General features: G+C 54.8%; 1 protein-coding gene across 2 annotated transcripts in view; it reads right to left on the reverse strand.

Annotated features, from left to right (window-relative positions):
• The window catches only part of HIVEP3 (HIVEP zinc finger 3), a 404917-nt gene that overhangs the window by 7576 nt on the left and 369573 nt on the right, over window positions 1-27768 (reverse strand). For both annotated transcript variants that reach the window (XM_012434700.2, XM_021673366.2), the window contains exons 6-7: window positions 10329-10504; window positions 4047-4133 (exon numbers count right to left, since the gene is read on the reverse strand). In XM_012434700.2, the coding sequence (XP_012290123.2) occupies window positions 4047-4133; window positions 10329-10504 (263 nt within the window). The remainder of the gene's footprint in view (window positions 1-4046; window positions 4134-10328; window positions 10505-27768) is intronic.

Consider the following 27768-nt stretch of genomic DNA (forward strand, 5'->3'; position numbering starts at 1 on the left):
AAGCTGGTACTGTTCTTATCATCAGGTTACAGATGAGGAAACCGAGGTAAGAGAGAGTAAGTAACTTGTCCAAGGAAGACAGTAGTAGGACTGGGATTGAGCATAACAAAGAAGACAGTCTTCGTTTGTTTCTTTCTTTTTTTTTCACTAGCATCTCAGTGCTGGCTTCACCACGGGCAAGTTACCCCACTTTGCTGTGTTGGTCTACCCCTTTGCCAAATGAATGTGATGGTCTCACCTCACAGGGTTTTCTAGGAGGAGTAAAATGAAGGCCTTGAACACAGCAAAGGCTTAGAAATAATCACAGCTACCATATTAATCCATTAATGATGAAATCTATTATTCCAGGGCAGAGCAGTCACACTGGCTGGTCCAGCAGCACAGAGCCACCCGTGGTCAGTCTAAACACACATCTGCCATAGTGACCAGGCTCCCGCTGGCTGGTACCATGGCACCTGGCAGGTGGCAGACTGACCTCTGTGGACCGTTTCGCTAAGCTGGCCTCCGGCTGCAGAGCAGGTCCCCATCCCAGCCACACTCCTATCTGAGGAGCCACTGCCCTTTTGAAGTCTAGGCTGCTCCCGGCTGCAGGGTTTGGGGCTCTAAAATTCTAGCCTCCTGGTCTGCTTCCTCTGGGATGGCCCCAACCAGCTGGGTCACCTCTAATATGTCAGGGGTCTAGTTTGGGCACCTCTGAAATGGCCAGCGATCTGGACACTGGGGAGAACTCTGCTAACATCTGGCCTGCTCGCTGGCCCATCACTAAACTGTCGGAACCTGCTTCTGGTCTGCAGAGTGAGGCTGCTCGCAGGTGGGCTGAGCCGGCCAGCCCCATCACTCATACATGTCAGTACTGTACCCACTGCTGACCAGGAGGGCTGGCACAGAAGCTGACCCAGGCTGGTGGGGCAGCCAGGCTTTGGCTCTCCACCATGCCCAGCTGCCTAGGGGCCAGAAAGCCTGACACTAGCGCTTCCAAGTCACTCAGCACACAGCAGTCAGATGTCCGAAGTGGACAAAAGTGGGCATTCAGTCGGATGTAGGTCAAAAACTATGGGGCGGAGCTGGGGCTGGCAGGCGGAGGGAGGGCCCCAGGCTAGAGGCAGGGTGATGAAAGCAGAGGCGGAATGAAGGATTAGGATGAGAGCAGGGCTGGGGATGGGGGTGAACTTTGAAGTTATGCCCCAGGCATTGACTTCCCTTGCCTAGGACTTTGGCAGGGGCCTACTTCAGCACCAGGACACCTGGCCGTGTCCTTCATTTACATACAGCAAAATCCAGGCACAGATGACCCAGTGAGAGCTGGTGGCTGAGTCAGAACTAAGGTTTACAGCCCTTGCATTATTACGCTGACAGTTTAAAAATGATTTGCTGCACCAAGAAGCAGGGAGTGGTTGGGTTTGAATCCCAGCACCATCACTTCCTTGTTGTGTGATGTTGGATATTTTACTTTCTCTGTGTCTGGTTTCCTCATCTGTAAACTGGTTAGCAATAAAAGCACCCTCGGAAGATGCTGAGAGGACTGTGGAGGCCTGGCACACAGTAAGTACCCATTAAACTTCAGCTCCTATCATCCCGTGATCCCCTGCCCCCCTAGTGTCAGCAGGCAGGCAGCTGGGGTGGCATTGTCAGCATTTTGCAGATGTAGGTCACGGGTAGTGTTAAGAGTGAAGGAGAGTCAGGACCAGCATCTCCTGATGTCCAGCAGGGAGGGCTCCTCAAGACCCTCCTTACTAACGTGGAAGTTCAGGCCCATTGGGGCTAGTGGCTTGTCCTGGGCACTCAGTGCATGAATGCTGGAAGCCAAGAGTCCCCTGCTCGGCTCAGAGTTGGCCGGGCCCTCCACATGTGGGTTCCTGCAGGGCTCTGGGGAATGCCCCTGGCTGGGCGGCCCCTTCCCAGGGCCCTTGCTGGAGCGGCCCCGCCCCTGCTGGGATCTAGGCCAAGGCTCCACAAATGAGAAAGCTGAGCGCGCGGCAAGAGCCGCTGGGAGAGGCCACACGGTGGCGCTGGCGCCAAGCCTGGGCAGCACCGGGGGCGGGGCCGGGGCGACTCGCTCTTTCCAAGCTGTCCTCCCACGCGCCTCCTCGCGTCCCACAGACACGAATTCCTCCTGCCGCTCCCCCCGGCATCTGCCTTGTCGCGGGAAGTGGCAACTCCATCCTTCAGTCTCTTGGGCTGTAAACCTTGGAGACCTCCTTGGTTCCTTTTCGTCCTCACCCCTCCCCTCTGCTCCATATGGGGCCAGCTGAGCCTGTGGGCTCTCCTTCCAGAGCCCACCCAGAACCCCACCGCTTCTCCACCTCCTGAGCACACCCGGCCTCCCCGCGCCCCCGGCACAGGCCAGAGGACGCCCTGCCTCCGTCCCCTGCTCCCGGGCACCCCCGTGCCCCTCAACCCTCAGGCTCCAGTTCTCACTGAACTGTCTGCCCCCGTGCCCTGTGGGTTCCAGCACGTGGGCCAAGAGCCTGCTGCTCTCTCTGGGGAAGAGCTCCTGCCTGACCCCGGTTCCTCCGGGTGGGTTCTCTGCTCACACCGCCGTCTAGCACAGCGGCCCTTCCCACGTGCCCCAGCCCTCACTTGGCTGCTCTGCTTTCTCTTCGGCTTCACAGGCGGGGCCCCTGCTGTATCCACCTTCGCTCCTTGCCCAGCTTTGTTCCTTCCTTGTTTTATTTACTGCGGAATCTCCAGCACCCAGAACAGAGCCCGGCACAGAAACTGTGCCCAGTAATCACTTCTGGAATGAATGCACAGATTTCGTCCTCAGAAACGTGGCTCTCAGCATCCTTGTTCTCCCCACTGGGAAAATGAGGCTGGGGCGGGGCAGGGACCTCGAGGGAGGACTCCGGCTTAGGCTCAGTCTCCCCTGGTCTGGCCCACCAGGCAATGGGGTGGCATGCAGCCAGGGTTTTTGTGTGACCTTGGGCTATTTTTACCTGCTTGAGCTTTACCTTCCCTGACTTAACATGCATGACAGTTTCTGCTACCTGTTATGAGGACTCAATGAGACAACATATGTATATGGCCCAGTGTATCCTTAACAAGCATAGTGAAGCCACGTTCTAGCTGTGGGGGGGAACAGCCCCAAGTTCACTGTGTTCTGTTCTATAAGAGTGACTTATTTCACTTAAAGGGAAATGTGACTTACCTCTTTTTTGTAAGACCACAAATACATCCCCAAATCGGAAAAACAAAAACCAAACAAGACACACACGTGCGTGAACACACACTCCTGTCTGTCACACTCTAAGTCCTGGGGCTGATTTCAGGGAATCAGCAGGATTCCTGCTTTGCTTGGTGCTGGAGAAATGGCTCCAGCCTCCTCCTGCTGGAGGGCCCTGTCCACCACCAAAGCCCTCTGGCCTCCTCCCTGACTGCTGAGGCCAGGCAGTGCCCAGCCAGACCCGCTGCCTTCGACTGCTCTGCCTTGTCTCCTCAGAGACTGACTATAAGGTGCCTCCTGAGGATTGACTGCCAAGGCGGGGGTGTGTAGGGGATGGCCAGGAGGGAACAAGCGGCTGAGGTCTGCTGTGGGCTCTCTTGAAACTCTCCTAGCTCCAAAAGGCCCATGTGTCAGACCCATGCCAGAGTGTGAAGGCAGGAGTGTGGGTATGGAGGTTTGGAGAACGTGTCCCATAGCGTTGCTGGGAGGGGTTGCTGGGATACTTCGGGGCGTGCATTTAGGACCTGCTTGACACATAGTGGGCACTCAGTCAACATTGACTGTAAGTACTTTCCTGTGCATTTATTCAGTAACCATTCATTGAGCACCCATGGGTGCCAGGTGCTCCACCCGCATGACAGATGGTAATGCACGATAGCTAGGGCTGCACAGCATACCCTATGGCATGCGGGGAGTGGGCTCCATCATTCAGGGAATTTACCCTTTGTATCTGATAGTGGGGAGAACTGAAGGGGAAGGCATGGGAAGGAGAGAGGGGAGGAGGAGGAATGGGGCAAAGTGGACAGAAAGGAAGCAGGGAAGGCAAGGAGGACAGGGAAGGTGGACGAGGGGAAGAGGGGTGGAGGAGGTTGGCAATTTTTACCTTCTTCGGCTTCCAGCTCCTCCAGCACCCCTGTCTCTTGGCACTTTTTGCTGTGGGCCTTCGACTTCATGTGCTTAGTCAGATTCCCTGGAAAGAAATGAGAACAGACTTAGGCTCTGCAGTGGGGCAGGAGGCCAGGGCGGACCCAGGGCTTATGGAGGTAGCACCTGGCCGGCGGGCTGTGGTTTCTCAGACCAGTCAAGGCCCTGCCAGCTGCAGGGGCTGGGCAGCAGCTGGGGCATCCCTCTGCCCTGGTGCTCAGGCCAAGAAGTGTAGCCACAGCTGCTGTTCAGGGCAGTGCACAGGAGCTAGGTGGGGTGGGCGTGGGGCTGTGAGGAGACGGAGAGTATAATGAGGAAGTGGGATGCTGGTTAAAAAACAAACAAAAAAGAAATTAAAAGACAACTCAAGTGCAACAGGCTTTTCTGGCTTCTGATTTAAGTCTGGCCCTAGGAGCTGGTGACACTCATCAGGCGGGACTATTGGCCATCTCAGGTGTGGGATGGCGTGGGAGGATCCCATTGACTGGCATGGCGGGTGAGGACTCAGCATGCCTTTCTGGCTGAGGACACATCTAGGGCAGCCCACAGGGCAGAATTCTAAAGTCTAGGTAGAGAAACCAGAGCAAATTTAGTATTAGGCCTGTGGAGAGGACAGAAGGTGAGATAGGGAAGTCTATTGGCCAGGGACTCGGGAGCCACAGGGCTGGAGGCCATGCTTGGTTTCCATAGAGAAGTCCCCTTTCTGGGCCTCAGTTTCCCCAGGCCAATCTGCAGTGCAGATACAGGACCAGGGTGGTTCAGGGAAGTCCCAGGCAAAGCTTTGTCCTGCTCGATGCCTACAAAGCCTCAGAGGGGAGGCTGTCTTTGCCCTGGTTATAGGTCCAGCCCACAAGCTGAAGAGCAGAGGCAGCAGCTCTGTGGAATCAGGGAACAGTATCAAGAGCTTCAGTCCCCCGACAGGTGCACAACATTTCACAGGCCACACAGCTCTGTGAACAGGAGTGTTCTAGGAAGGACAGGCAGAGCATCCCAGCCTGCTCCAGAACACAGGCCACATGCCTCAGGATATTCCTTTGGGCCCAGCAGCTACTCCCAAGCTATGATGTGCTTGCTCACTGCTGCCCTGGGGATGGCTGTATTTCCATATGGTCATAACATCATAAGTCATAAGTTCCCTGAGTCAGGTGCTCTGTCCCATTAATCTAATTAATTGGTAAGTTTGAATGGATGGATGGAGGAGAGAAGAATGGAACGAGGTAAGCCTCCAGGAGTGGGTGAATAGAGCGATTGATGGATAGATAAAGTGGATAAAGGAAATATAAAGAGAATGAAGAACAGGAAAAGGATAGACAGAGGGATGGAACATTAGATGAGCAGATAAGGAGATGAACAGACAGATGGAGGATGGGTGAGCAGATGAAAATAAATGGAAGGATAGAGGGAGAATGGGTCAGTGAACAGATGGGCTGATGGAGAGCTGGATGGGAGGACAGAGACATGGATGCATGAAGAATGAAGAACGGCCGGTTGGATGGGTGAATGGATACATGCACTTTTACATGCAGGGGAGTACAGACAGGAGGATGCAAGAATGAGAAGCTGGATGGGTGGGAGGACAAATGGGAGAATGGTAGGAACAAATAGGGTGAGAAGATAAATGAACAGGAAAGCTATTAGATGAGATGGATGGATGGACGGGTGACCAGGGAGAGGGCCCAATGGATGAACCAAAGGGTGCTTGTTAACATTCCGAGAATTAGAAGAAATCTTCAGGGTTTTGCTAAGAGGTTGATGGGGGAACCTTAAGCTGGGATTCCCTGAGGTGTTCAAGTCAAGGGCAGAAGGGATGCGAGGGGAGCGCTTTCCTTTCCTCTTTCTTTACCTTGGTCCTAGTTCAATTTGGGTTTTTCTTCTACAACTGGAAATAAACCTGCAGGTTCTACTCCTGGCCATAGTGGGAGCAAAGCCATAACTTCTAGAGACATCTTGTAGCCAGAAGGTCCCCAGAGGTCCCTGTCCAACCTTGTGGACCTCTGCCCTCATTGTCATGAGCTGGAGTAGGACAGTCAAGCGGTGGGAAAAGGCAGCTGGGGTCTTCTGTGGATCAGAGAGACCCACTGTCCTACGGTTCTGGAGCCAGGCCCACCCTTCCTGACTACCCCAGGCCACACAGCACTACGGACACTGCTCATTCGGCTATTACCTCGTTTGTCGCACCTGTTCTGCCTGGAAGGTTTAGGTCTCTAATCGACCAAGTTAGATGCTGGGCACACAATGGGTGTACAATACCCAGGTGTGGTTCTCATCGCAGGAGGAAAGCGTTGGAAGGAACTTCACAATCCGTGTAATTCAACCCCCACCAGGCTGAGGTTCTCCCTGCTTCTGATCTAACTCTGGGCCCAGGTGCTGATGGCAGCATCAGACAAGATCACTGGCTGTTTTGGATGCTGGCAGGGCTGCTTGAACCAACACAGCGAATCAAGTGGCCCACAGCCACAGTGCTGGTTGGTGCCGAGCTCCATCTGGACCCAGGTCTCAAGACTCGGGGGGCCTTTCCCGCTCCATGTGGAGGCAGAACGGAACCTGGGCGGAACCTGACAACCTTGGGTTTGACCGTGGGCTCTGCCGCTTGCTAGCTGTGGGCTCCTGGGCAAGTTTCTTAAGCTTCTGAGCCCTGGTTTCTGCAGCTATGAAGTAATACCTACCTCGTGGGGATGCAGGAGGACTTGATGAGGTGACACATGTAGTGGCAGCAGAGTGTGCTTGGCAGAGAGCAGACCCTGCCCCCATGCCAGTCACTCTATTGAGCAGCCGGGGGCTCTGCCTCGACATGCTGGGTGTGGAGGAAGAGATGCTAAGATGATGCTTATGGTGAAATGGTTTTACCTCTCTCAGAAGAAGGCACCAGGGAGCCCCCCAAAGGCCTGCCTCTCCTCTGCCCCCACCCTGGGGGGTACAGGAAGGAGTCAGGGATCGGAGGTGACTCTGCGGGTTCCAGGAGTGGACACTGGATGGGCAGTATCCAGGTCCCTCCGTGATGTCCCCTCTCCAGGCCTGTCTCCTCCTCTGTGAAAGGGGAAGGTGGAGCACATGGCCGCAGGTGCAGCCTGAATGCCACTTCCCTGTTGAGGGCCAGAGCCTCGGCTTGTCAGGCAGAGCTACAGCTTCTCACAGTCATCCCAGCCCCCACCAAAAGCCTGACAGCCCTGGAATGAAGAGTTGAGGCAAGCGGGGGGAAGTGATGGGTGTCGGGAGGAGGCGGAACCTCCGATAAAAGGGCTTCTACCAACAACCCTGCCTGCCTCATTCAGCTTTGACCAACTGCCCTGTCCCCGCCCCTGCCGGCCTGGCAGACCTGAGGCCATCTCTGTCCCCTGAGGCGATTGGTGCAAGGGCCTGGACATGGCACAGTCACCCTCCAGCCTCTGGGAACCATCTGAGAAGAGGAAATGGGACCCCCAGTCACCACAGGGCCACCCACAGGCCTCCCCAGCCCCACCTACTGACACGTTCCTTAGCCAGTTTCAGGAGGCTGAGCTGCTGCCACGACGTCTGACACAAGAGACGAGACACACACGGCAGACAGAGACAGACAGGAAGGCAGGAGGGGTGCCCAGGCCCTGGTGCAGCTGGGTGGCAGGACCGGGAGGGCCTCCTGGGGCAGGCCTGGAGGTGCCCTGATGGGGAGGCACACAGCCCCAGAGAGAAGGGGCCTGTGTTGTCTGAGCTGATGTCTGACGGGGCTCAGCACTCCACGAAGGTACCTGGCCCCAGAAACAGACAGGAGCTCCAGCGTCCTGCTTTCCCTTCACCCCTATACTGCACAGAGAGCTAATGGGGAGCATTCCCTGTTTCCATTGCCACCATTCCATTTGGCCTCCCCTCTGTTAGCCAAAGAGTTTCAGATTCCACCATTTCCCATCTGCTCCCTTCATTGGTTCTGGAAGGTTCTATTCTTCCAGAAGCCTCTATGAACATTTGAGGAAGAGCTCAGGGCGTTCCTTGATCACTGCTTGAGAGCACGGCCACGTGGACCTGGCCTTCAAGACAGCAGGGGCAGCCTTTCCTCGGAGGACCCTCTACACCCCTGGAAATGTGGAGGGCTACAGCCCGTCTGTTCAGATTATGTGCTCGGGACCCTCCAAGGCCCTTCGGTCTTGGCTCTGTGTTGGCTCAGAGAGACCCAGGAAGAGACTGCAGACAGGCTCAGTACAGCTTCCAATGAAGGCATCTTCTAGAAAGCACGGGCTCCTGCTAGGGACCCAAGGCAAAGGGAATTGAGTGGGCTCCCTGTGGGAAACTGCTTGGGCTGGAAACTTCTGGTCTGAAGCGGCAGAGTGATGGCTTCCTGAGGTGATGGGCCACCTGGGCTGCGTGTGGGGCACAGGCGTGCTCGGCACAGGCGTGCGCTGCATGGGGAGCTCTCAGGGCTCCTCAGGCTGAGGACAGTGTGGTCCCCTGGACACAGGCCACCCCAAGTGCAGCTTTTTGCCACTTACTCCCGGGAAGGGAGGGAAGTAACTGCTCACAGAACGGAAGGTGACGGGGTGATTCCTGGAGCGTGGGTCCCATGTTCTAGTTACAGCTCTAGCATTAAGTCATTCTGTTTTCTGGGATCAGTTTCTTCAAGGGGACCTGGGCAAGAAGTTTTCTGCTTTTAGAGTTGAAGACCGTCAATTGAAGTGTCACTCAGTGATCACCATCTCGCTCTTCTGTAAAATCTCCACTGGCTGCAGAAGGCCAGAGGAAGTGTGGTTGGAGGGGTCGTGTCAGGGGCAGCCCATGTCCAGGGCGGCGCGTGCTGGGCAGGGCTCCAGGGATGGATGACACCTTTGAAGCACCCATGGGGTGGAGCGGGGAGCCCTGGGCCTGTCTGCCCTCTCTGGGCACCCTTTGGGACATTGTTTATGAGACACTGAGAGAGAAAGGATCGGGGAAAGGCAGCGGGAGGGCAGGCACTTTGTTCAAAACTAAAACCTCGGCAGGAAAATTGGAGCTCAACTTGCAGATGATGGCGAGGGGACAGAGGAGGGCAGGGGTTCAGTTAATGGGGTCAGGAGACCAGAAATGGGAACACAGTCAGAGAAGAGGCCACTGTGCCAGGGGATGTGATAAACTGGCCCCTGACCTGGTATAGCGAGAATGGAAGGGACCAGGAACAAGAGCATGGAGGAAATGAAGACGGGCAGGGACCCTGCTGGGCCCCTCCAGAGCACTGCCTAGCCTCGCTCACTGGGAGCAGCTCTGCCAACAGAAGAAAGGTCAACAGGTGGCACAGCTGAAAGATGCCCTTGAGTTTCACCCCCTGAGAAACCACGGGGCTCCTGGAGGCCCCCAACCTGCTCAAAGGAGAAGACGGGACCCTTATGTCCAAACCCTGACCCAGAAATCTATACAGCTCAAGAGGCTGAAGACACCAGGGGTGCTGAGAGCCCCGAGTCTCCCACCAAGGCACTTCAGTCTGCAGGGAGCAAGCTGCCAGGGCCTTTCCCTGCCTGTCCTGCAGGAGGAGAGCCCGATCCAAGAATCTCATGGACTCAGCTCCATTGTCCACATTAGGGGCATGGCCTGCGTGGCTGCGGCAGGCCAGGCCATGTCCATCGCCCATCGCAGCTCTCTGGGATTCACGCCTTTCGCAGCAGGTCCCTCCTTTCACAGGTGACTGCCAGAGCCTATCCTGACCCTGATGTAGGGTGTGGCCGGGGCAGGGGTGACAGGGCTGCCAGTCTGGGAATGGGGGGCCGGCCCTGTGCTGAGAGGTGCGGAGAAGCCGGGTGGAGCAGGGAATGGTGGGAGTGGAGCAGTGGGTGGAGGCCAGCGCACGCTGGCATGAGAAGTGAGCATGCGAGTGTGTTAAGCAGCTGGGAGTGGAATGGATTTCCAAATGCATGAGTGGCAGTGACGAGCATGGATGCTGGAGGGCCTCAGATCAGTGGCTCAGGAGACATGCAGAAGGGGGTGGGAGATGAGAGAAGATGCAAAACCAGGAACTGTGCGCAAGAGTGCCATGCCAGGCTGGGCAGGCCAGGGCCGGGCAGCTGCAGGTGCAGGGGCTATGTGCGAGACCCAGGAGGACAGCTGTGGGCAGCCGTGGGGAGCCACGGGCTGGTCTGGAGCCAGCTGCTCTGCCACTGGGCACCGAGCTGGGTGCGAATCCAGGAAATGGGGCTGTTCCAGGCCCCCTGCAAAGAGGTCTGGGTGCCTGAACTCTGTGCTGGGACTCCCAGAGGGGAGCTCCCTGCAGCGGGCAGGGGCCGTGCCCCAGCTGACTGTCTCTTACCTTTGGTTTTAAAAGCAAAGTGACAGTGCTTGCACACATAGGGCCGGACGTCAGTGTGGGTGCGGATGTGTTTCTTCAGCATGCTGGGCTTCTTGCAGCGAATTCCACACTCCTCACAAACATATTTCCCTCGGCCGCGGCCTCGCACATATACATACTCTTCGTTTGATTTGTACCTATGAGCAACAGGCGTCATAGTAAAGGGGAAAAAAAAGGAGAAGAGGCAGGTTCCCACCTCGGAAGACGCACGCGCTTCCTAGCTGCATTCAGCCCGTTACAGACGCAAGGAGTGGAGGCCATGGAACCAGAGAGGACCACGGGAGTGGGAGGAACTGAGTCGCGCTGGGGATCCACCACGGACCCCAGCTCCCCTGTCCCTCAGACAGGTGGGGCTGCACTATTCTTTCTCCCCAAGAGGCAGCAGACACCCGTGCTTCCCACGGAGGGGATGTGGAGCTGCAGGGTGCCAGACAGCCTCCTGGGCAGAGCCGGCCTGGGCTACAGCTTCCCCCACAAAGAACAGCCACCGCGAGCCACCAGAGTCTCAGAGAGGAAATGATAAACAACAGCAGCAGCTCTGGCAGCTGCCATTCACCAAGTGCTCACTCTGTCAGGCACTTTCCCCAAATCAAAGCACAACCACCTCACCATGGAGAGCCCGTGAGACCCCGAGGCTTAGAGACGGTGAGAGACTCATCCAAGATCCCACAGCCAGAAGGAACCAGAACCAGGCTGTGGACCTGCCTGCCTCAAAGCCTGTCCAGTCTGCCAGGGAGCCACCCTGACATTCACGGGAGGAGAGGGAACAGGGACCATCATTGCTTCCCTGGCTTCGGAGTTTGGAATGAGAAGCCCCGAGCTCTCTCCCGCACTCCCACCTCAGCCCGCAAGCTCTGCAGGACCCAGGGTCCCAGCCGCCTGCCACATCGCTTGGGGTTCTAGCTGGAAGTGCCACCAGCTTTCAGGAGCGGCCCCTGAAGCATGAATCAGAATGCTCTCATTTCCACTGGGAAACCCACAAGTCCCACAGGCACAACAGGATCACGATGAAGCCGTCTTGTTGGTCTATTGCTATACATGTGTGAGTCTCAGATGCGGTGGGGAGGGTGGCAGGGGGTGGGCCAGGAGAGGCAGCCCTGGCATACTTCCTGAAGAGCCTTCTGACTTCTGAAGCCTGGGGGGCCGCTGGCACGGCAGGTGGAGGAGGCGTGGCCTCACAGCCTGTGGAGCGCGCCTACCAATGCCAGCCAGAGCTGCCCGGGCCCACTCACCCTGCACCACTTGCCCCTGCCCGGGGCCAGCACAGAGGGGCAGGAAGTGGCTGGGAGGAGGTGAGCAAGGGACAGCAGGGGGACTCCACCCTGCTCCAATGGGGCCGTCAGCTGATAGCTGAAAGGGTGGTAGAAAAGGGCTGGGAAGAGGGGACTTGAGGGAGCTTGCTGGCAGCAACAGAACAATCACTGCCACACCCTGCTCTTGCACTCACCCTCACACACTCACATTCACACACTCACACTCATACATGCTCACACATTCACACTCACACTCACACATTCACACCCTCACTCATACATGCTCACACCTTCACACTCACACATTCACACACCCTCACACTCACTCATACATGCTCACACCACATTCACATGCTCACCCTCACACACATGCTCACACCTTCACACACACATTCACACACCCTCACACACATGCTCACAGCTTCACTCACACTCATTCACACATTCACCCTTACACTCATACATGCTCAAACCTTCACTCACACATGCTCACACCCCCACACCATCACACTCATTCACACATGCTCACACCCTTACACTCACACATGCTCACACCCCCACACATGCTCACACTCACCCTCACCCTCACCCTCACATGCTCACACTCCCACACACACACATGCTCATGCCCCCACAGCCTCACACACTCATACCTGCTCACACCCCACACCCTCACACCTCACACACATATATGCTCACAGCCCCCACATCCTCACACACGCTCACACATGCTCACACCCCTCACACATCCTCACTCACATGCTCACACCTCCACAATCCTCACTTTCACAACCATATGCTCACACACACCCACACTCCTTACACTCACACATGCTCACAACCCCACACTCACATGCTCACTCACCTCACACACACACCACTTACACCCTCACATTGTCACTCACACACCCTTACATGCTAACCCTCACATTCATACGTGCTCACACACCCACTCACATACACTGACACACTCACCTTCACATACCCTTACACAGATGCTCACACCCTCATACCCACACCCTTACCCTCACACATGCTCACACCCTCACCCCCACTCACACCTTCACACTTACACATCACATCCAGTCACACACCCTCACACATACCTCACCCCCACACATCCTCACATTCACATGCTCACCCCCACACGCTCACCCTCACACACACGTTCACCCCACCCTCACACATGCTCACACCCCATACCCTCACATCTCGCACTCACCCTCACATATGCTCACACCCCAGACACCCTCACACATGCTCACACCCCACTTACCCTCACACCCTGCACTCACCTTACACATGCTGACCCCACACACCCTCACATATGCTCACACCCACACCCTCACACTCATCCTACACACCCTCACACATGCTCACACGTCATACACCCTCACATGCTCACACCCACACATACCCTCACTCATCCCACACCCTCACATGCTCACACCCACACACACCCTCACACATGCTCACACCCCACTCACCCTCACACATGCTCACACCTGATACACCCTCACACATGCTCACACCCACACACCCTCACACATGCTCATACCTCATACACCCTCACATGCTCACACTCACACATACCCTCATCCCACACCCTCACACATGCTCACACCCACACTCACACTCATCCCACACTCACACATGCTCACACCTCACACCCTCACACGTGCACACCCCTCACACCATCACACATGCTCACACCCCTCACACACCCTTACACCTGCTCACACCACACCCACCCTCACACATGCTCACACCCCACTCACACCCTCACACATGCTTACACTCCACACACACCCCAACCTCACACCCTACACTCTCATACTCCACACCCCATCCTCACACTGACCTCTACCCTCACACACCCCGACTCTCCTCCCCACACCCCCTACCCACACACATACACCCCACTCTCACACATGCTCATGTCCCCACCTTCATACACACATATACACATATCACCCCATACCCTTACACTCACACCCCTACACACTCCCACAACCACTTGCACCTCCACAATTTTATACCCCATATTCACACATACACCACCCTCACACACCCATCCACACATTCACACACACCCAGACTCATTTTTCTATACCCCCACACACTCATCCACACACATAACCCAAAATCACACACCCCCACATTCACAGTTACCCTCACAGTCACACTCACATCCTCACACTCCCATTTATACCAATGCATACTCCCACAATCACACCCATACCCCCCACAGGACAACAATCACACACGGACACTCACCACACACTCCCGCCCTAACATGCTCACAGTCCGGGCCACAGGCTCACACCCATGCACACAAACCACACACCTACACTCAGTTGCACAGTCAGACCTCCATGCTCATGCTCACACTCTCCTGCACACACCCTCACGCGCTCCTCACACATGGACTGCTGTCCACTAGCACAAGTGGACCCTGTTTTTTTTTTTGTCACCTCAGATTTGGCCAACTGATGCCATCGAGGAGTCTAAAACTGCCCTTTCTCCACTGTGGCCACCCTGACCAGCCAGTTTTGTCTGCATCCCCCGTGGGGACACCTTTCTGCAGGATCCAGACACGCGCCACCTTGCGCCCGAGAGGAGGAACTGAAGGCCGTGGCAGCGGTGCACAGAAATGACGCCTTTCTCTTAGGAAGGGCACCCTATGGCCAAGCATGCGGCATCTGCCTCAAAGTGACAGCGGCTGACCCTCACGCAGCAGATCTCCAGGACCAAAACCAGTTTCCCGCACGTGGATCTTAATTCTCATGTTCCTCCATACCCCTGCGACCTAGTGGCTGGGGTAGATGGCTGAGATGGGGCCCCCTTCCCCACCTAGGAGAAGACAAAGTGATGATGGCTTGGGCTCCTCTTTGCACTGGAGGCCCCGCCACCTCCTGGACACTAGCCTCCACCTGGCCTGCTCGTCGGGTCCATGGCACTTGCTCCCCTTCCGCCACCGCCGCAATGGTGTCCTTTAGCCTCAGCCTTCACCCTGCTGATCCCTGCACAGGCCCACAGCCACTCTGTCATCTACTGTGCTTGTGTGCCAGCCAACCGGAAGCAGGTGCCAGGGTCCATCTGCCCCAGTTGCTCTCAGACCTCTTTACTTCCTCCTCTACATCAAGCTTAAATGGTACATGGTCTTTCCAAATGGGAGGAAAGAGAGAGAGGGGAAGGGAAGGAGGGAGAGGGAGGACTCCGAGCCTTCAAGGGTGGTGCCTTGACTCGGGGCAGGCTATACACAACCACGTGCAGCACCTTGTCACATCAGGGAGTGTGCAGCCTGTTGGGGAGCACGTGGGAGGAGCCTGGGTTGGGTGAGGCCAGGGAGGACAGGAGAGATGGAGGGCGAGACGGAGGGTGGGAGAGGCGGAGGATGGGAGAGAAGGAGGACTCAGGCAGGCACCCCCGGAGCAACAGCAGAGTGTTGGAGTATTTGGTTCGGGAGAGTAGATGAGGCTGTAGGAAAGTCAGGCTGGATCACCAATGGCCTTGAACACCACGCTAAGTTTGGACTTGATCAAAGCCTTAAAGAGAAATGGAAAGTCTCCAAGAGAGGATATTCCCTGGCCATGGGAAGGGCTTGCAGGAGGAGAGAGTGAATCCAGGCCCAGGCTCGTGTTCTAGGACAGGGATTTGAGAGGCCCTCTCAGCACAGGCTCCACAGGCCTTGGTTGCCATCTGGATGGGGCGAGGTTAGAATGAAGGAGAAATCAAGATCCAAAAATTTCCACTTGGTGCTCAGGTGGCACCACTCCCAGTGTGGAGGGAAGTGATGGCGGACCCTAGTTTTTAACCATTGACTATAAGATGCCCATGAGAAAGACACGAAGAAACGTCCTCCTATCCGAGTTAGAAATTGGTGGGACTCAGAGGGGGCGTGTAGATTTGTGAGGAGGACGACCCCACAAGACAGAAGAGGGCGGTGCTGAGGGCGAGGCCTGGGTGGCATCCAAATGCAAGGATGGGCAGAACTAACAGCACCCCAAACCCTGCCCTCAAAAAGAGAAAGGCCAGAGAAGCAGGGAACTGGGGGAGACCTGCGGCTTAGCCAAGGGGAGAGGGTTTAGAGGCGGCGGGGCCGGCGGCTCACATCCCAGACAGCTTGCAGAGGCCGGCTAATGAGGACCCAGGACTTGGAAGAGGGCGGCGCTGGTTCAACCACCTGGAACCTGTGGCTTCTCTGCTCCCTGAGGGCCAGGACTGGGAGGAGCCCTCAAGGAGCTTGGCTCTAGTGACCCCATTTCCTCCTGCTGTGTCTCCTTTGCAGGCTCCTGCTTTGCCCACCCTTTCCCACGCCGACATGGCCCCCGCCAGGCTCCAACCTGCTCTCTCCTCACCACACACCTTCCCCAGGTGACCCTGCACCTGGGTGCTGATGGCCCCCAGCCGCTTCTCTCTGACGCTCTGCTGTACATCTAACTGCCCCTGAACATCACCTCTGGTGGTCTTCAGGCACCTCAAACCTTGCATGCCCGGAACCAGCCTTCCAAGTCCCTCCAGGTCTGCTCCTGGGCACCTGCACCCATGTGGCTGGCCAGGCCTACAGGCTGGGCTTCGTCCTCGATGGCTCCATGTCCTTCATGCTCTATAATCAATCCATCACCACAGCCATCAGTGCTGCAGGCAGCGCATGCTCCAAGGGTGCCACCTCTCTGTCCCCACCAGCCCTCGCTGCCACCCTCTCTCCTAAACCATTTCCTCCTTTCTTCACTGAACAGCCAGCAGGAGCTATCTCCAAACCTGCCCAGTCTTGCAACTCCTCGCAGCCTAGAGGTCCCACTTCATGCTTCTCTCACTACATCAGAGCAAAGACCGTCTCTTTTCCTTGGCACGGAAAGCCCAGGGCACCATCTGCCCTGGCCACCTCTCCAGCTTGTCTCCCACTGATTCCCATGGATCCCCCATTTCCTGCTGCACTCCCCCTCCAGCCATGCAGTTCCCTGCCCCAGCACCACCCCCTCTCCTGTGTGACCAGCTCCTCCACTCTACCAGGGTTTGCACAAAGGTCCTGTCCTCTGGAGCCCTGTCCCACACCCCTCCTCTGGGCCTGGGGATGTCACCCGCTCCTGCTTCAGGGCACGTGTCAGGCTGTGTGTGCTTCAGTGGCCTTTCACGAGCACAGTCCCCGCTATCCCTGTGAGGGCGAGGACCACATCCACCTCATTTGCCAGGGCATCCCCGGCAGATGCCCAATCAATATTCATTAGCTGTGCATCAGAGAGACCAGCCGAAGCCCTCTTCCCTCGAGCCTGCGGTCATCAGACTCTAGCCTCGCCTTTCCCACTCCAGGAGCTCCTGAGCACAAGTTTCATCCAATGCTGGGCTCCCAAAGGAGGCGGGACACAGGCAGCGCCTCAGAACCTTGATGGTCCGATAACGCTGCCCACTTTCTGAGAGGAGCGACTGCTCAGAGGGAGGTGTGGGCAGGACACTTGGGTCTCGGTTCTGCTCTTGGTTCTGCTCTTGTTGGAACTCACTGGTCACCTTGGGCAAGTCACTTTCTTTCCCTTGGAACTAGTCCTCATTACCTGAGACATGGCAGAGCACCGTCTCTGATGCAGACCCGCCTGGCATCCCTCGCTCCTCCCACCAACCCCTTCACCAATGTCCCCATTGATAGAAAAGGTAACCAAGGCCCAATGGGTTCATGCGACTTGGCCAAGACCACCAGCCAGCAATGTCACTACTTAGCACCCCGTTCCTGCACACTTTCAGATGATGCTGACCAAGGCTTCGTTAGCTTCGTTCCTCTCCCAGGGACCTGTTACACTGCAGACAAATAAGAATGGCTCCCCACCCAGCCCTTCCTGAAGGCCACCAGCACTGGGGTAAACTCCCAGAGAAATGCCTGGGTAAGAGCCAGGGTGGGAAACCGGAACACCATGATGGGGGACCCCGGGGTACAGTCCTGCTTCCCTGGTCTGATGGTCTCTTCCCTCCTCCAACCAAGGCAGTCCTTTGGAAGCCTGTGCCACAGGCTGCCTGTTATCAGGGCAACAAGTGACTGATGTCCCTGCCTGTTGTGAAGCTGCAAGACAGTCCACTGCTGATGGGCCTGGCAGGGCTGACTCGTGGAGTAATTTCTCCCAGTCCCCCTGCCCACCTGGTTTCTGCTGCCATCACAAGCTGGGAGTGTCAGTCAACGTGAAAAACCATGTTTGAGTTTGCTCTTAAAGAAGAATCACTGTTTCTGTGGATTTTTAATATCTTAGCTGCCTCCGGGGACCTTGAAATCTGACAGCTTGACTGCCTGAAGCTCAGGGCTGTGACTTCCAGGCCATGCAACAAAGTGGGGCTGGAGTTCCTGACCCATCTTTGTGTTGCCAGGGGTTCCAGACCCCTGCCTGGAAGCAGCCTTCTGCCCCATGCCTGGGTCAGGGGATGACAGAGGCTATGGGGAGGGGTCTGGCCAGACCAAGCTCTTCATGGATGGCTCTTTTCATTCTTAGGCTGTGGCTCTAAGTCTTATGGACTCAAAAGAAAAGAAAAAGATCCTTAAACAACCCCTTGATCAGGAGGGTCTTATAATCTTCACCGAACAGAGAAGGACACAGAAACAGTGAGGCTGAGTGTCTTGCCCAAAGTTACAAGGCAGCTCAAAAGTGGTGAAGCACCAGGGCTGACTACTGTGCCCTACGTGCGGCACAGGGTGGTCTGGTGTGATGGCCTCTCCTGACCTCAGCAGCTTCTCCTGCAATCCCGGGGCTGGCGATACTGAGCTGCCGGACTGACTAGGAACCATCAGCACACGACAGCTCAGGCTGTAGCAGACCCGCAGCTTCTGCCAAGCATAAAGGAACTCAGCACAGAGCTCCCAAAGGACATGGCACGTTCCTCTGCTCTAGGCGCCAAGGAGGGGGTGTGGTGGAAAGTGCATGGCATTTCAGGCAAGCTGATGGAGGAGGGTGTTGTTCCTGGGCTCTGAATATAACAGAGATGGAAAGAAGCTGCTCTGCCATGCAGCGGGCTCCCCGTCACTTGCACTGTTCACCCAGAGACCAGAGGAACAGGCTATGAGGTCTCCTAGTGGGAGGAAATTGATGGCGCCTACGTGCTCAGGACACGTCTGGCACACCGACAGAGGGCTTTGGGTGGATTAGCTGGTATATTCGGGTCATAACATTGTAAAGTGGACATATTTAGTTCACTTGGATGTATTTAGCTTAGCATATTTGTTCCAGTAAATATAAATGGATATATTTACTCCTAAGACCAAGTGGAGGCTCAGGACACTAGAGGGGGATGGGCTGGCAACATGACCAAGCAAAGCAGAGGAGGTGAAGGAAGTGGGGAGTGCTGGGGACTGCAGTGACCTGGGAGGCAGGGCACATCCCTCTCTGAAGGGGCAGCAGCTATTCCTGTCCTGCCAAATGTCACATGAAGTTGTTATATCTTCCAGTTTTTGCAAGGAAACCACAAATCCAGATAAAAAAAAAAAAAAAAAACTAAACTAAAAATATTAGCAAACTCTTACACTGGGAGCCAAGCACTATTTTAAATGCTTTTACACACGTTACCTCATTCAATCACATGACAGCCCTATGTGACGGGTCTGTCACGATTCCCATTTACACAGGAGAAAACAGTCACAGAGAGGTTAAGTAACCTGCCCAAGGTCACACAGCCAGTTAGTTAATGGAGTCAGAATTTGAACTCAGGTCGCCTGGCTACAAAGTTCATGTGCTTAACTGCTGTGCCATTCTGGTTTTTAAAAACCATTGTGTAAGTCAAATAAAATGCAAGAGGCAGATCCAGCCTGGAGCTAAACTTCTGGCTCAAAGTAACTTCCCCAAGGTCACGTGGCTGGTAAACAGGGCCTGTCTGACCTTCAAGCCCGTGACGTTTCTCTCCATCAAGCTGCATTATTTACTGAAATGAAGGGATGAACACAATGGCCTCCAAGTTGCCTTCTTAGTCTGAGATTCTATGTATGTATTCTACGTATTAAGCTATTCCGCATTTATATTATGACTTTTGCACCTAATACTAATATTTAGAGAACTGCTGCATCTCTTCCAAGTCTGGATATTTTAAAGGTTTGCCGAATTTCTGATTTTATTATGATCTTGTTGCCAAATATGCTTTCCTCCCAGGGGGCACACATCTTGGGTGTAGCCAGTCATGCGGAGGAAGAGGAAGATGTGACGAGGGGTGCACATGCTGTGGCTCTGAGACCCACCCTGGCGGGCAGCCCGTCTGTATCCGCGAACCAGGCTTGGGGCCAGTTCCCAGAGGTCCGGTGCCCTGGGAGGTCCAGCCGCGGTGAGCGGCTGACTTGTCCGCAGTGACACACTGCTGTTCGAGTGAAACTCACAGAGGAAGGGATGTCTGCGGGAAGAGGGTCAGGTGCCAGGTGATGCAGCCTGCTGAGCTGTGTCTCTCTTAAAAATACTCAGTTGGTAAGAGGTAGGAGGCACATCCCTGGTGGAAAGTGGACTGGGAGGCCGTGTGGGTCATGTGGAAAGTTCACTCTGGGTTCTGGGTACACTCCAGATTCTCCTTTTGTCGGGTTTCTGCAGAAATGGCATCACATCATAACGTTCAGGCTGGGGGGCATTGGGCGCACCCTCGAGACAAGCCGCTGTGCCAGGAATTCCACGGCACGCAGGCACAGCACCCACCAGCACAATCTCTGTTCTAAAAGGCGACGTGAGCTACAGGCAGTGCTCTGTGAATTTTCTCAACTCTACTTCCTAAGGCCTGCTCTGAGCCTGGCGCTGGGCCAGGGCCAGAAATATAAAGCTAAATAAAACCCTGACCTTGGTCTCAAGTGTGACTAACAGGCCCTTAAAGATCGTAAAGCAAAGAGATGGAAGCGGTAATACAGACAATGAGCACAGTGCTACGGAGGATGAGCGGAGGACCCAGCGGGGGCGGGTGGCAGGCGGCTTCTGCAGAAGAAATGCCTTTGTTTGGGTCTTTCTGGGTGCACAGGGTCAGACCTGAGACTCCTGTTTTATAAGCCGCCCAGCTGGGTGCAGCGTGGAGGATGGCGTGGGTGGGGAGGTCTGGGGGCCAGGAGGGGAGAGCCCAGCTGGGCAGAGGCGAGGGCAGAAGGAAAGGGGACCTAGATTCGAGAGAGGTCAGCAGTGGCCTGGCAGAAACAAGAGGGGAGAGTGGGTCAAGGATGCCTTCTTCTCCACCTCCCAGAAGGACTCCCACCGCTGAGGCAAGCTCTTGCCCATTTTGCAGACTTGCTACCTAGCAGTGGCATTTTCACCATTTCCTTGGTTTTACTACCGTGACTTTTTTTTTATACTAGGAAAGCATCAGCTCCCATCGGCAGCAGCTGGGAAGATGGCAGTGGGATCTGATGCCCAGCACAGCTCCGAGAATAGGAAACGCCTTTATTCTACAGAGTCGGATATGATAGGCGGAGATCCTGTGGAGTGACTTCTGGGTGACCAAGAGAAGAGGCCTAAAAGCCAGCACGCAGGCGCCAAGACTGGGCTGAAGCCAGCTCGGGTCCCTCGAATGCAGCTGATACCCCATTCTTGACCGCACAGTGGAGTGAGTTAGGGAGGTAGGTGGGACGCCAGAAGCTGGGCCCCTCGTGTTCAGAGAAATGAAACTGCCAGAGGAGGGGACTCCTTCACTGCGGATATTAGGTGGAGTTGCTCCAGCCCTGGCCTGCAGGGTTCTAGAACAGTCACTTTCAATCCATAGGCTGTGGGGGTGGGGAGGCTTAGTGGGGCCCTGGGTCCTCCTCCCACGCCCACAGCAGCTCTGAATCACGTTGTTCTTCAGAGTATCTATGTAAACTGAACTTTGTAAAAAGGAGTACTGCGAATTTACAAACAATTTGAAAATTACTGTTAGTGAACATTCATGCTTGGAAGGTCCTGAAAACTTCTGATGCAGAGAAGCCTCCTGCATCCTCCGATTTGGCCATTTTCAGGTGGATCCCATCCACACCCTCCCATGGGTGCATATTCCTCCGGCACCAGGTGACTCACAGTTTCCCAGGCAGTTCCTGCTACTTCTGGGCAGCTCTGTCACTATTTAGCTGAAGGTGTCAACCTGTGCTCACACCATGCTCTGAGCTCTGGGCAGTCCAGCTCCTCCTTCACACAAGTCTCCAAAAGCGAGGATGCTGCTGGAGCTTTTTTGCTCCAGTCTCAGCATCTTCCTATCCTCAAACAATTCCACTGGCATGAGAAAGTCTCCCCAGACAGTCCACCTTCTCCGGAACGGCCCAGAGCAGCCGGAGGCCCTCAGGTGGGGCCGGACCCAGCCCAGGCCAACGCAGGACCACGGTCTCCTCTTTCCACTATTCCAGCCTCACTCCCTTATGTCCCAGATCCAGAATGGGGAAGTGGCCAGACCCTGAAGAGGCGGGGGCCTGTCCGGTGCTCCACACCACACAAACGCCCAGAGCTGGGAGGGCTGGGGCTACCCCAAACCACCTGACCTCACAGTGACCAGGCCCTCGCTATGTGCCACAAGCTTTCCATAGGACATCTCCTTTCTTCTTGGTTGACACTTAGGAATACTTATTATTATTATTTTTGCTAAAAAGCACTAAAAAAGTCAACCAGAGTCATAGGTGTAATCTTTTATCACAGGAAAATAAACAGCTATAATTTGTTGAGTGCTTACTCTGCGGTAGGCACTTTTTACAGAAATTATATTGTGGAAACCTTGGTATAATTCTATCATGACAGTCCTGGGTACAAATAGCAGGTATTGAGGCAGAAAAGCCAGTTAGAGATTGGCTTAGAAAAGCCTCAGTGCCCGGCTCTGAAGTTTGGCCAGTGTTTTAGAGGTGGTGAAGGGCAGGAAGGGTGGTACTGGCAGAGGTGGGAACCGCAGAGCTGCAGTCAGAAGCCCCCTGCTGGTGCCTGGCCAACGCCTGGGCCAATGGCTCTGCAGATGCTGGGCTACACAACCCGAGGCCTCGGGGCTCCTGGCTGCACAGAGATACACATGTGCTGAGATACAGATTAGGTAAGAAAAGGCTGCGAACAGTTTGAGATCCTGCAATGAACTCAAGGCATCAGCACCACGAAGGCTGTAAAACAGCTTTTGATCCATCTGAATGGGGCAAGATAGCCAGGGCTCATGAAGACGGCTGGTTGGAATCTCTTGCAGCTGTCCTTATAGCTTAAACCTGAAGAACACGAGGTGGGGGGTGGGGCAGGGGCGGGGATATATGCTCAGGCCCCAGATTTACTCCAATCTGGAAGGGAGAAGGATAAAGAGGACGTTCTAACTGATTCATGACAACAGCCACCTTCTTACCCCAGGCCCTGAGCAGATCTGTTCCCCACCAGTCAGGATTACAGGGAAACAGGGACCAAGGAAAACCTGTCTTTGGACACCTCAGGTCACATCTGTGACCACTGTCTCAGCCTCCTGGGAGGTAGCTCAGCCAACAGGCAGAACCAGACAGGGAGGAAGATCCGGTCTCCCTTTAAGAAAGAATTTTCTGACGCCAGAGTTATAAACTTGGTAAAAAGCAAGCATGAGTGGTAGTGAGCTCTAATGTAAGTCTGGGGCAAAATAGATTCTAATGGTGGGAGCTGGGCAGCACTCCAGGTCCAGTGGGTTAAGCTGGACTGTAAATGGAAACTGCAACTGCACTGGGGCTCCAGACACAAGCAGCCAGCAGGTGAGTGGGTGGGAAAACAGGAAGGAAGGGAGGGTGTGGTCATGGCCCAGAGGGCTGAGGTGGCCTGTCTGATGAGGATGCTGCAGCGTGCAGTGGTTAGGCATGGGGGTGTGGATGCATCAGACTGCAGAGTTCAAATCCTGCCTCCTCCGACCACCTGTGTGACCCTGAGCAAGCACCCACCCCCAGAAGGGGTGCTGATGCCGCCCAGAGTAGCCCAGCTATGGCTGTGGCCATGGGATGGTTTCACTATTACACCTCCCAGCTGTTATTCTCAGGCTGAGCCATCCCTTCCCATGAAAGTCCTATTTCTCTAACCCACTCTATGGAAATGTGACGTTCCCAACTCAAATCAGGTTTTCCTCGCAGCCAGCAATTTAGGGATGCCTGTTGTGAGCCCTTTTGTGGAAGGAAGAATCCTTTTGTGAGCCCCATGGCTGCCCTCCAGTGACTGGTGAGTCTGTGTGCTGTGGCTGTGACAGGCTGTCCACACGCCTCCCTCCCGAATCCCCACAGCAGACCCGCCTCTCGGCAGATCACCCTGCCTGGAATGCTCACCTTCCCTCTCCCTTTCTGATGAACTTCCAGTTCTCCCCTGAGCTCAGATCCAACCCCAGCTTCTCAGAAGCTTCCCCTGACCCTGAGATGCGTCAGGCTCTCCCAGTTCCATCTTTTCTGTGGGCAGTAGGAAAAAGAGTTGAGCTTACCAGACAGAACTCCTGAGGCGGAAACCAGGCTCTGTCCCTTATTAGCTATGTGACCTTGGGCAGGTTGCTTAACGTCTCTGTGCCTCAGTTTCTTCATCTGTAAAATGAGGATAATGTCCTATTTCCTGACCTGTGGGTTACTGGGCACAGTTCCATGGGTATGTCCACTCGGTAATAGCTCATGGTTGTATACTTAGAACTTGGATTGTTTTTTCCATGCATGATCTGTTTCAATTAAAAAATAACTACAAAGTAATAGCATATGTTCCAAGAGGTGTTGCACATTTTACTTGGTTAATATAAGTTATATGCTTGGAAGAGTGCCTAGCATGGAGTGGGGCTCAATCAGAATTTGCTCTTCCTGGCACTTTGCCTTGATAGCGCTCATCACAGTCAAATTCATTCTTCAACAGTGGAAGGAAAACCAAGTGCCCCAGATTTCAATAGGTTCAGAAGCCTGGAGATGTCTCCCTCACTCACCTCAAAAGTGAAGGCAATGGTTTCATGCTAAGAGGCTGGCTCATCTTTCTAGTCCTGGCAATATTGGGACCAGCTGATGGAGTAAGGAGCCGTGATGGAGTCTCTCTACCATCTCCTCCTTCTCTCCAGCCGTGGCCAGGTTTGTGGAGGAACCCAAAACATGCTGATGGGGATCCAGAAACCCTTGGAAGCTCTCCAAGATCACAGCCAAGGGGACCACGAACTCCCCAGGACCTCCCACCCCACTGAGGATGATGGAGATGACCATGCTCATGCCAGGATGGGGCCCAAGGGGGAGGAAGCTCCTCACAGAGAAGATTCCTTTGTGCCCATCTCTCCTGATGACAGTCTTGTCCCCAGGAAGGTCAATATTCCGATGAAGCAGAAGAGGAGCAGCACGAGGAAGAGGAAGATGATGAAAGTGACGTGGATGTAGAGGAAAAAGGGAATGGGGACAGAAAGATTGTTACAGAGCCACAGTATCCTGCAGAGGCAGAGGCAGCGCAAGGGGATGATGGCGGGGAACAAATTCCGGGCATGAAGACGGAGCCGCCAACATGGCATGTGAAGCATTTCAGCTTCTAAACTTCGACATTGAATACAGTGCTGAAGAGCAGGCTTTGGTTCCTCCTATGACACACGATCTATATGACACGGAGCTTGAACCACTCTTCCACCTTTAAAATGGCAATCAGTGGGACGTAAGATCATAGTCCAGATTAAAAATATGCAGGGGCAATAAAAGCCTCGGGGAAGTTAACCTAACTGTCGGGTTTCTATCGAGATAACGGAGGTGCGAAATGGGTGACACGTTTAGAAGAAATTTCAAGTTGAGGAATAAAGGGGTTTGCTTATCTGCACTTGACAAGCATGAAACAGGACACGCCTAGTGAGACAGAGGACTGGGCCATGTGGGCTAGATCTGTATGTAGCCCCTCACCTACCTGCTGCCTTAAATGTCTGACCTCTCAAAGTGGCCAAAGTAGTATCCTCCCCAGCAGAAAGTGGGGTCGAGGAGTCAAGGCACAGCCACGAGCTGGAGTGATCCACAGATGGTTTCCTGCCTGCTGATCCCGTCTCATCTTCCCTTCAGTTCAAAGTGCTTAATGCTTTGGGCAGTTCTTAGTATGACGGAGAGATAGATGGTTTAAACAGAGGTAGGCAGGGTGAAAAATGTGGCTCTGAAAAGCTTCCAGAGCTCATATGTAAAGATCAGACTGTGAGAGTTGTCACTGCTGGCTCGGCTATCCCTCAGGAAACCCATTTCTATGAAAACTTGTCAGAGATTAAAGGAGGCGGTAACCAGTTAGCAGAAAACACTTTGTCTCTTCCCAGTCACATGTGGGTAACTGGCTGTGTGACCCAGGCCCAGGCCCTTGCCCTCTCTGGTCTCCAGCCACCTCATTGACTCCACAAGGCCTCACACCTTCAGAGGTGAGCCCAGGCCCCTCAACACCTGGGATTTCCTTACTGAGGTCCTTCCTGGTGTATCATTCTGAGACTGAGGCTAGACCCTCTTGAGAGCTGCACAGTGAACCTGACCATGACCCAGATGCTGGGAAGGAGAAAGCAAGGTCAGAATAGGGAAATGAGGTGGAGGCTGCTATGGACGTGGCTCTTTCCGTTTCCTCCAATGTACGGGCAGGGGAAGTGGACACGCTTCTTCGCCGTGTTGACAGCTTTTCATTGACTGGGATCAGCACCTCCTGTGACGGTCCAGTCCCCTGCCCAGTCCTTGTCATGCTCTGTTCTCCTCAGGCCTTCATCTCTTGGAGCTGGTGGCCTTGCTGCTGTTCATTCCAGTCTCAAGGGCTCCTCCTGGCTGCAAGCCACAAGATTTTACAGGTCCTGACACAGCCACCAAAGGGTCGTCTTTGTCTTCTGTTGGAGTAGGAATCAACACCTTTGTTGATCAGAGTGCCATGTCAGCTCCATGATCAAGATGAACAGGAAGGTCTCTCCAGCCCCATGGGGTTGCTGGTGATGCCTGTACCTCGTGGCTAGCTGGACCCCCACACACTGCGCAGCCATTTTTCGCGTGGAATAGATGGCAGCAGCCACAAACACACGCACTGAACCTCTGTGATCCTTCAGCACTACAGCGCATTCTCCTCATTCCAGGACCTCCTTATCCTAACTCGAAACCAGTGACAGCGGTTATGTCAGTCCTCTGTTTCAAGCGAGGAAATGGAGGTTCAGAGAGGTAAAGCCACCTGCCCAAGGTCACACAGCCAATGGGCAGGAAAAGAAAGGCACCAATCCCCCCTCTTTGGATGGATGAAATACCCTCTGGCTCTCATGGCTGCAGAAGATGTTGCTGGTGGGAGAACTGTTTTCTAGAGCATGGAGTGATAACTGGACAGGGAAGGGGCTGTCTCTCCACTGCAAACCTCATCCCTCACCATAGGCCCCAGGGAAGCACCACGACCACCAGCACCACCATCACCATCATCCACAGCATTCACTGGACACGTCGGGCCTGGCCCCAGTTGCAGAGAGGAACAGGAACAGCGTCTCACCAGAGGCTTGTCATGCAGACAGCTGACAGGTGGAAAAAGCAGAAAGGAGGGCTCCCAGCTCATGGCAGTGAGGTGTGAAGGAAAGGACACAGGCTTTGAAGCCAAACAAGGCTGAGTGTGAATCTCAGCTCTGCTGCTTACAACCCGAGTGACCATGGCCCCTCTGAGTTTAGTGCCTAGTTCTGTGCCTGGAGCATGTAAGTCCCTCAATCAACAGTGACTGCAGGCCGTGCGCAGTGGCTCACATCCGTAACCCCAGCCCTTTGGGAGGCCGAGGTGGGTGGATCATGAAGTCAGCAGATCTAGACCATCCTGGCCAACATGGTGAAACCCCGTCTCTACTAAAAATACAAAAATTAGCTGGGCATGGTGGCGTGTGCCTGTAGTCCCAGCTACTCGGGAGGCTGAGGCAGGAGAATTGCCTGAATCCAGGAGGCGGAGGTTTCAGTGAGCTGAGATCACACCATTGCACTCCAGCCTGGGTGACAGAGCGAAACTCCGTCTCAAAAAAAAAAAACCCAAAAAACGAGAAACAACAACAGTGACTCGTGGACAACAGGGCGGGTGACTACAGCTGGAATAGGCTCAGTCCCTGGGTACCACGTGCTGTACCTCAACCAGAGGTCCTCAGAGGTGAAGTTGCTTGAAGTCCCTCCTGAGTGTGCAAAGTGGGGACTATAGTGGAGAAGGTGGGCGGGGCTGAAGGCTCCGGGAGCTGCCTCTCGCTACCCCTCTCTGTGCTAGAATCAGCTCCCTTCACAGGCTGAGAGTGGGAAATTCAGGGCACAGGAAAGCAAGGAGTGCTCT

This window comes from Aotus nancymaae, unplaced genomic scaffold (genome assembly GCF_030222135.1).
Source record: "Aotus nancymaae isolate 86718 unplaced genomic scaffold, 86718_ANA_hifiasm-v0.15.2.pri h1tg000007l, whole genome shotgun sequence".
NCBI classification, from domain to species: Eukaryota; Metazoa; Chordata; class Mammalia; order Primates; family Aotidae; genus Aotus; species Aotus nancymaae.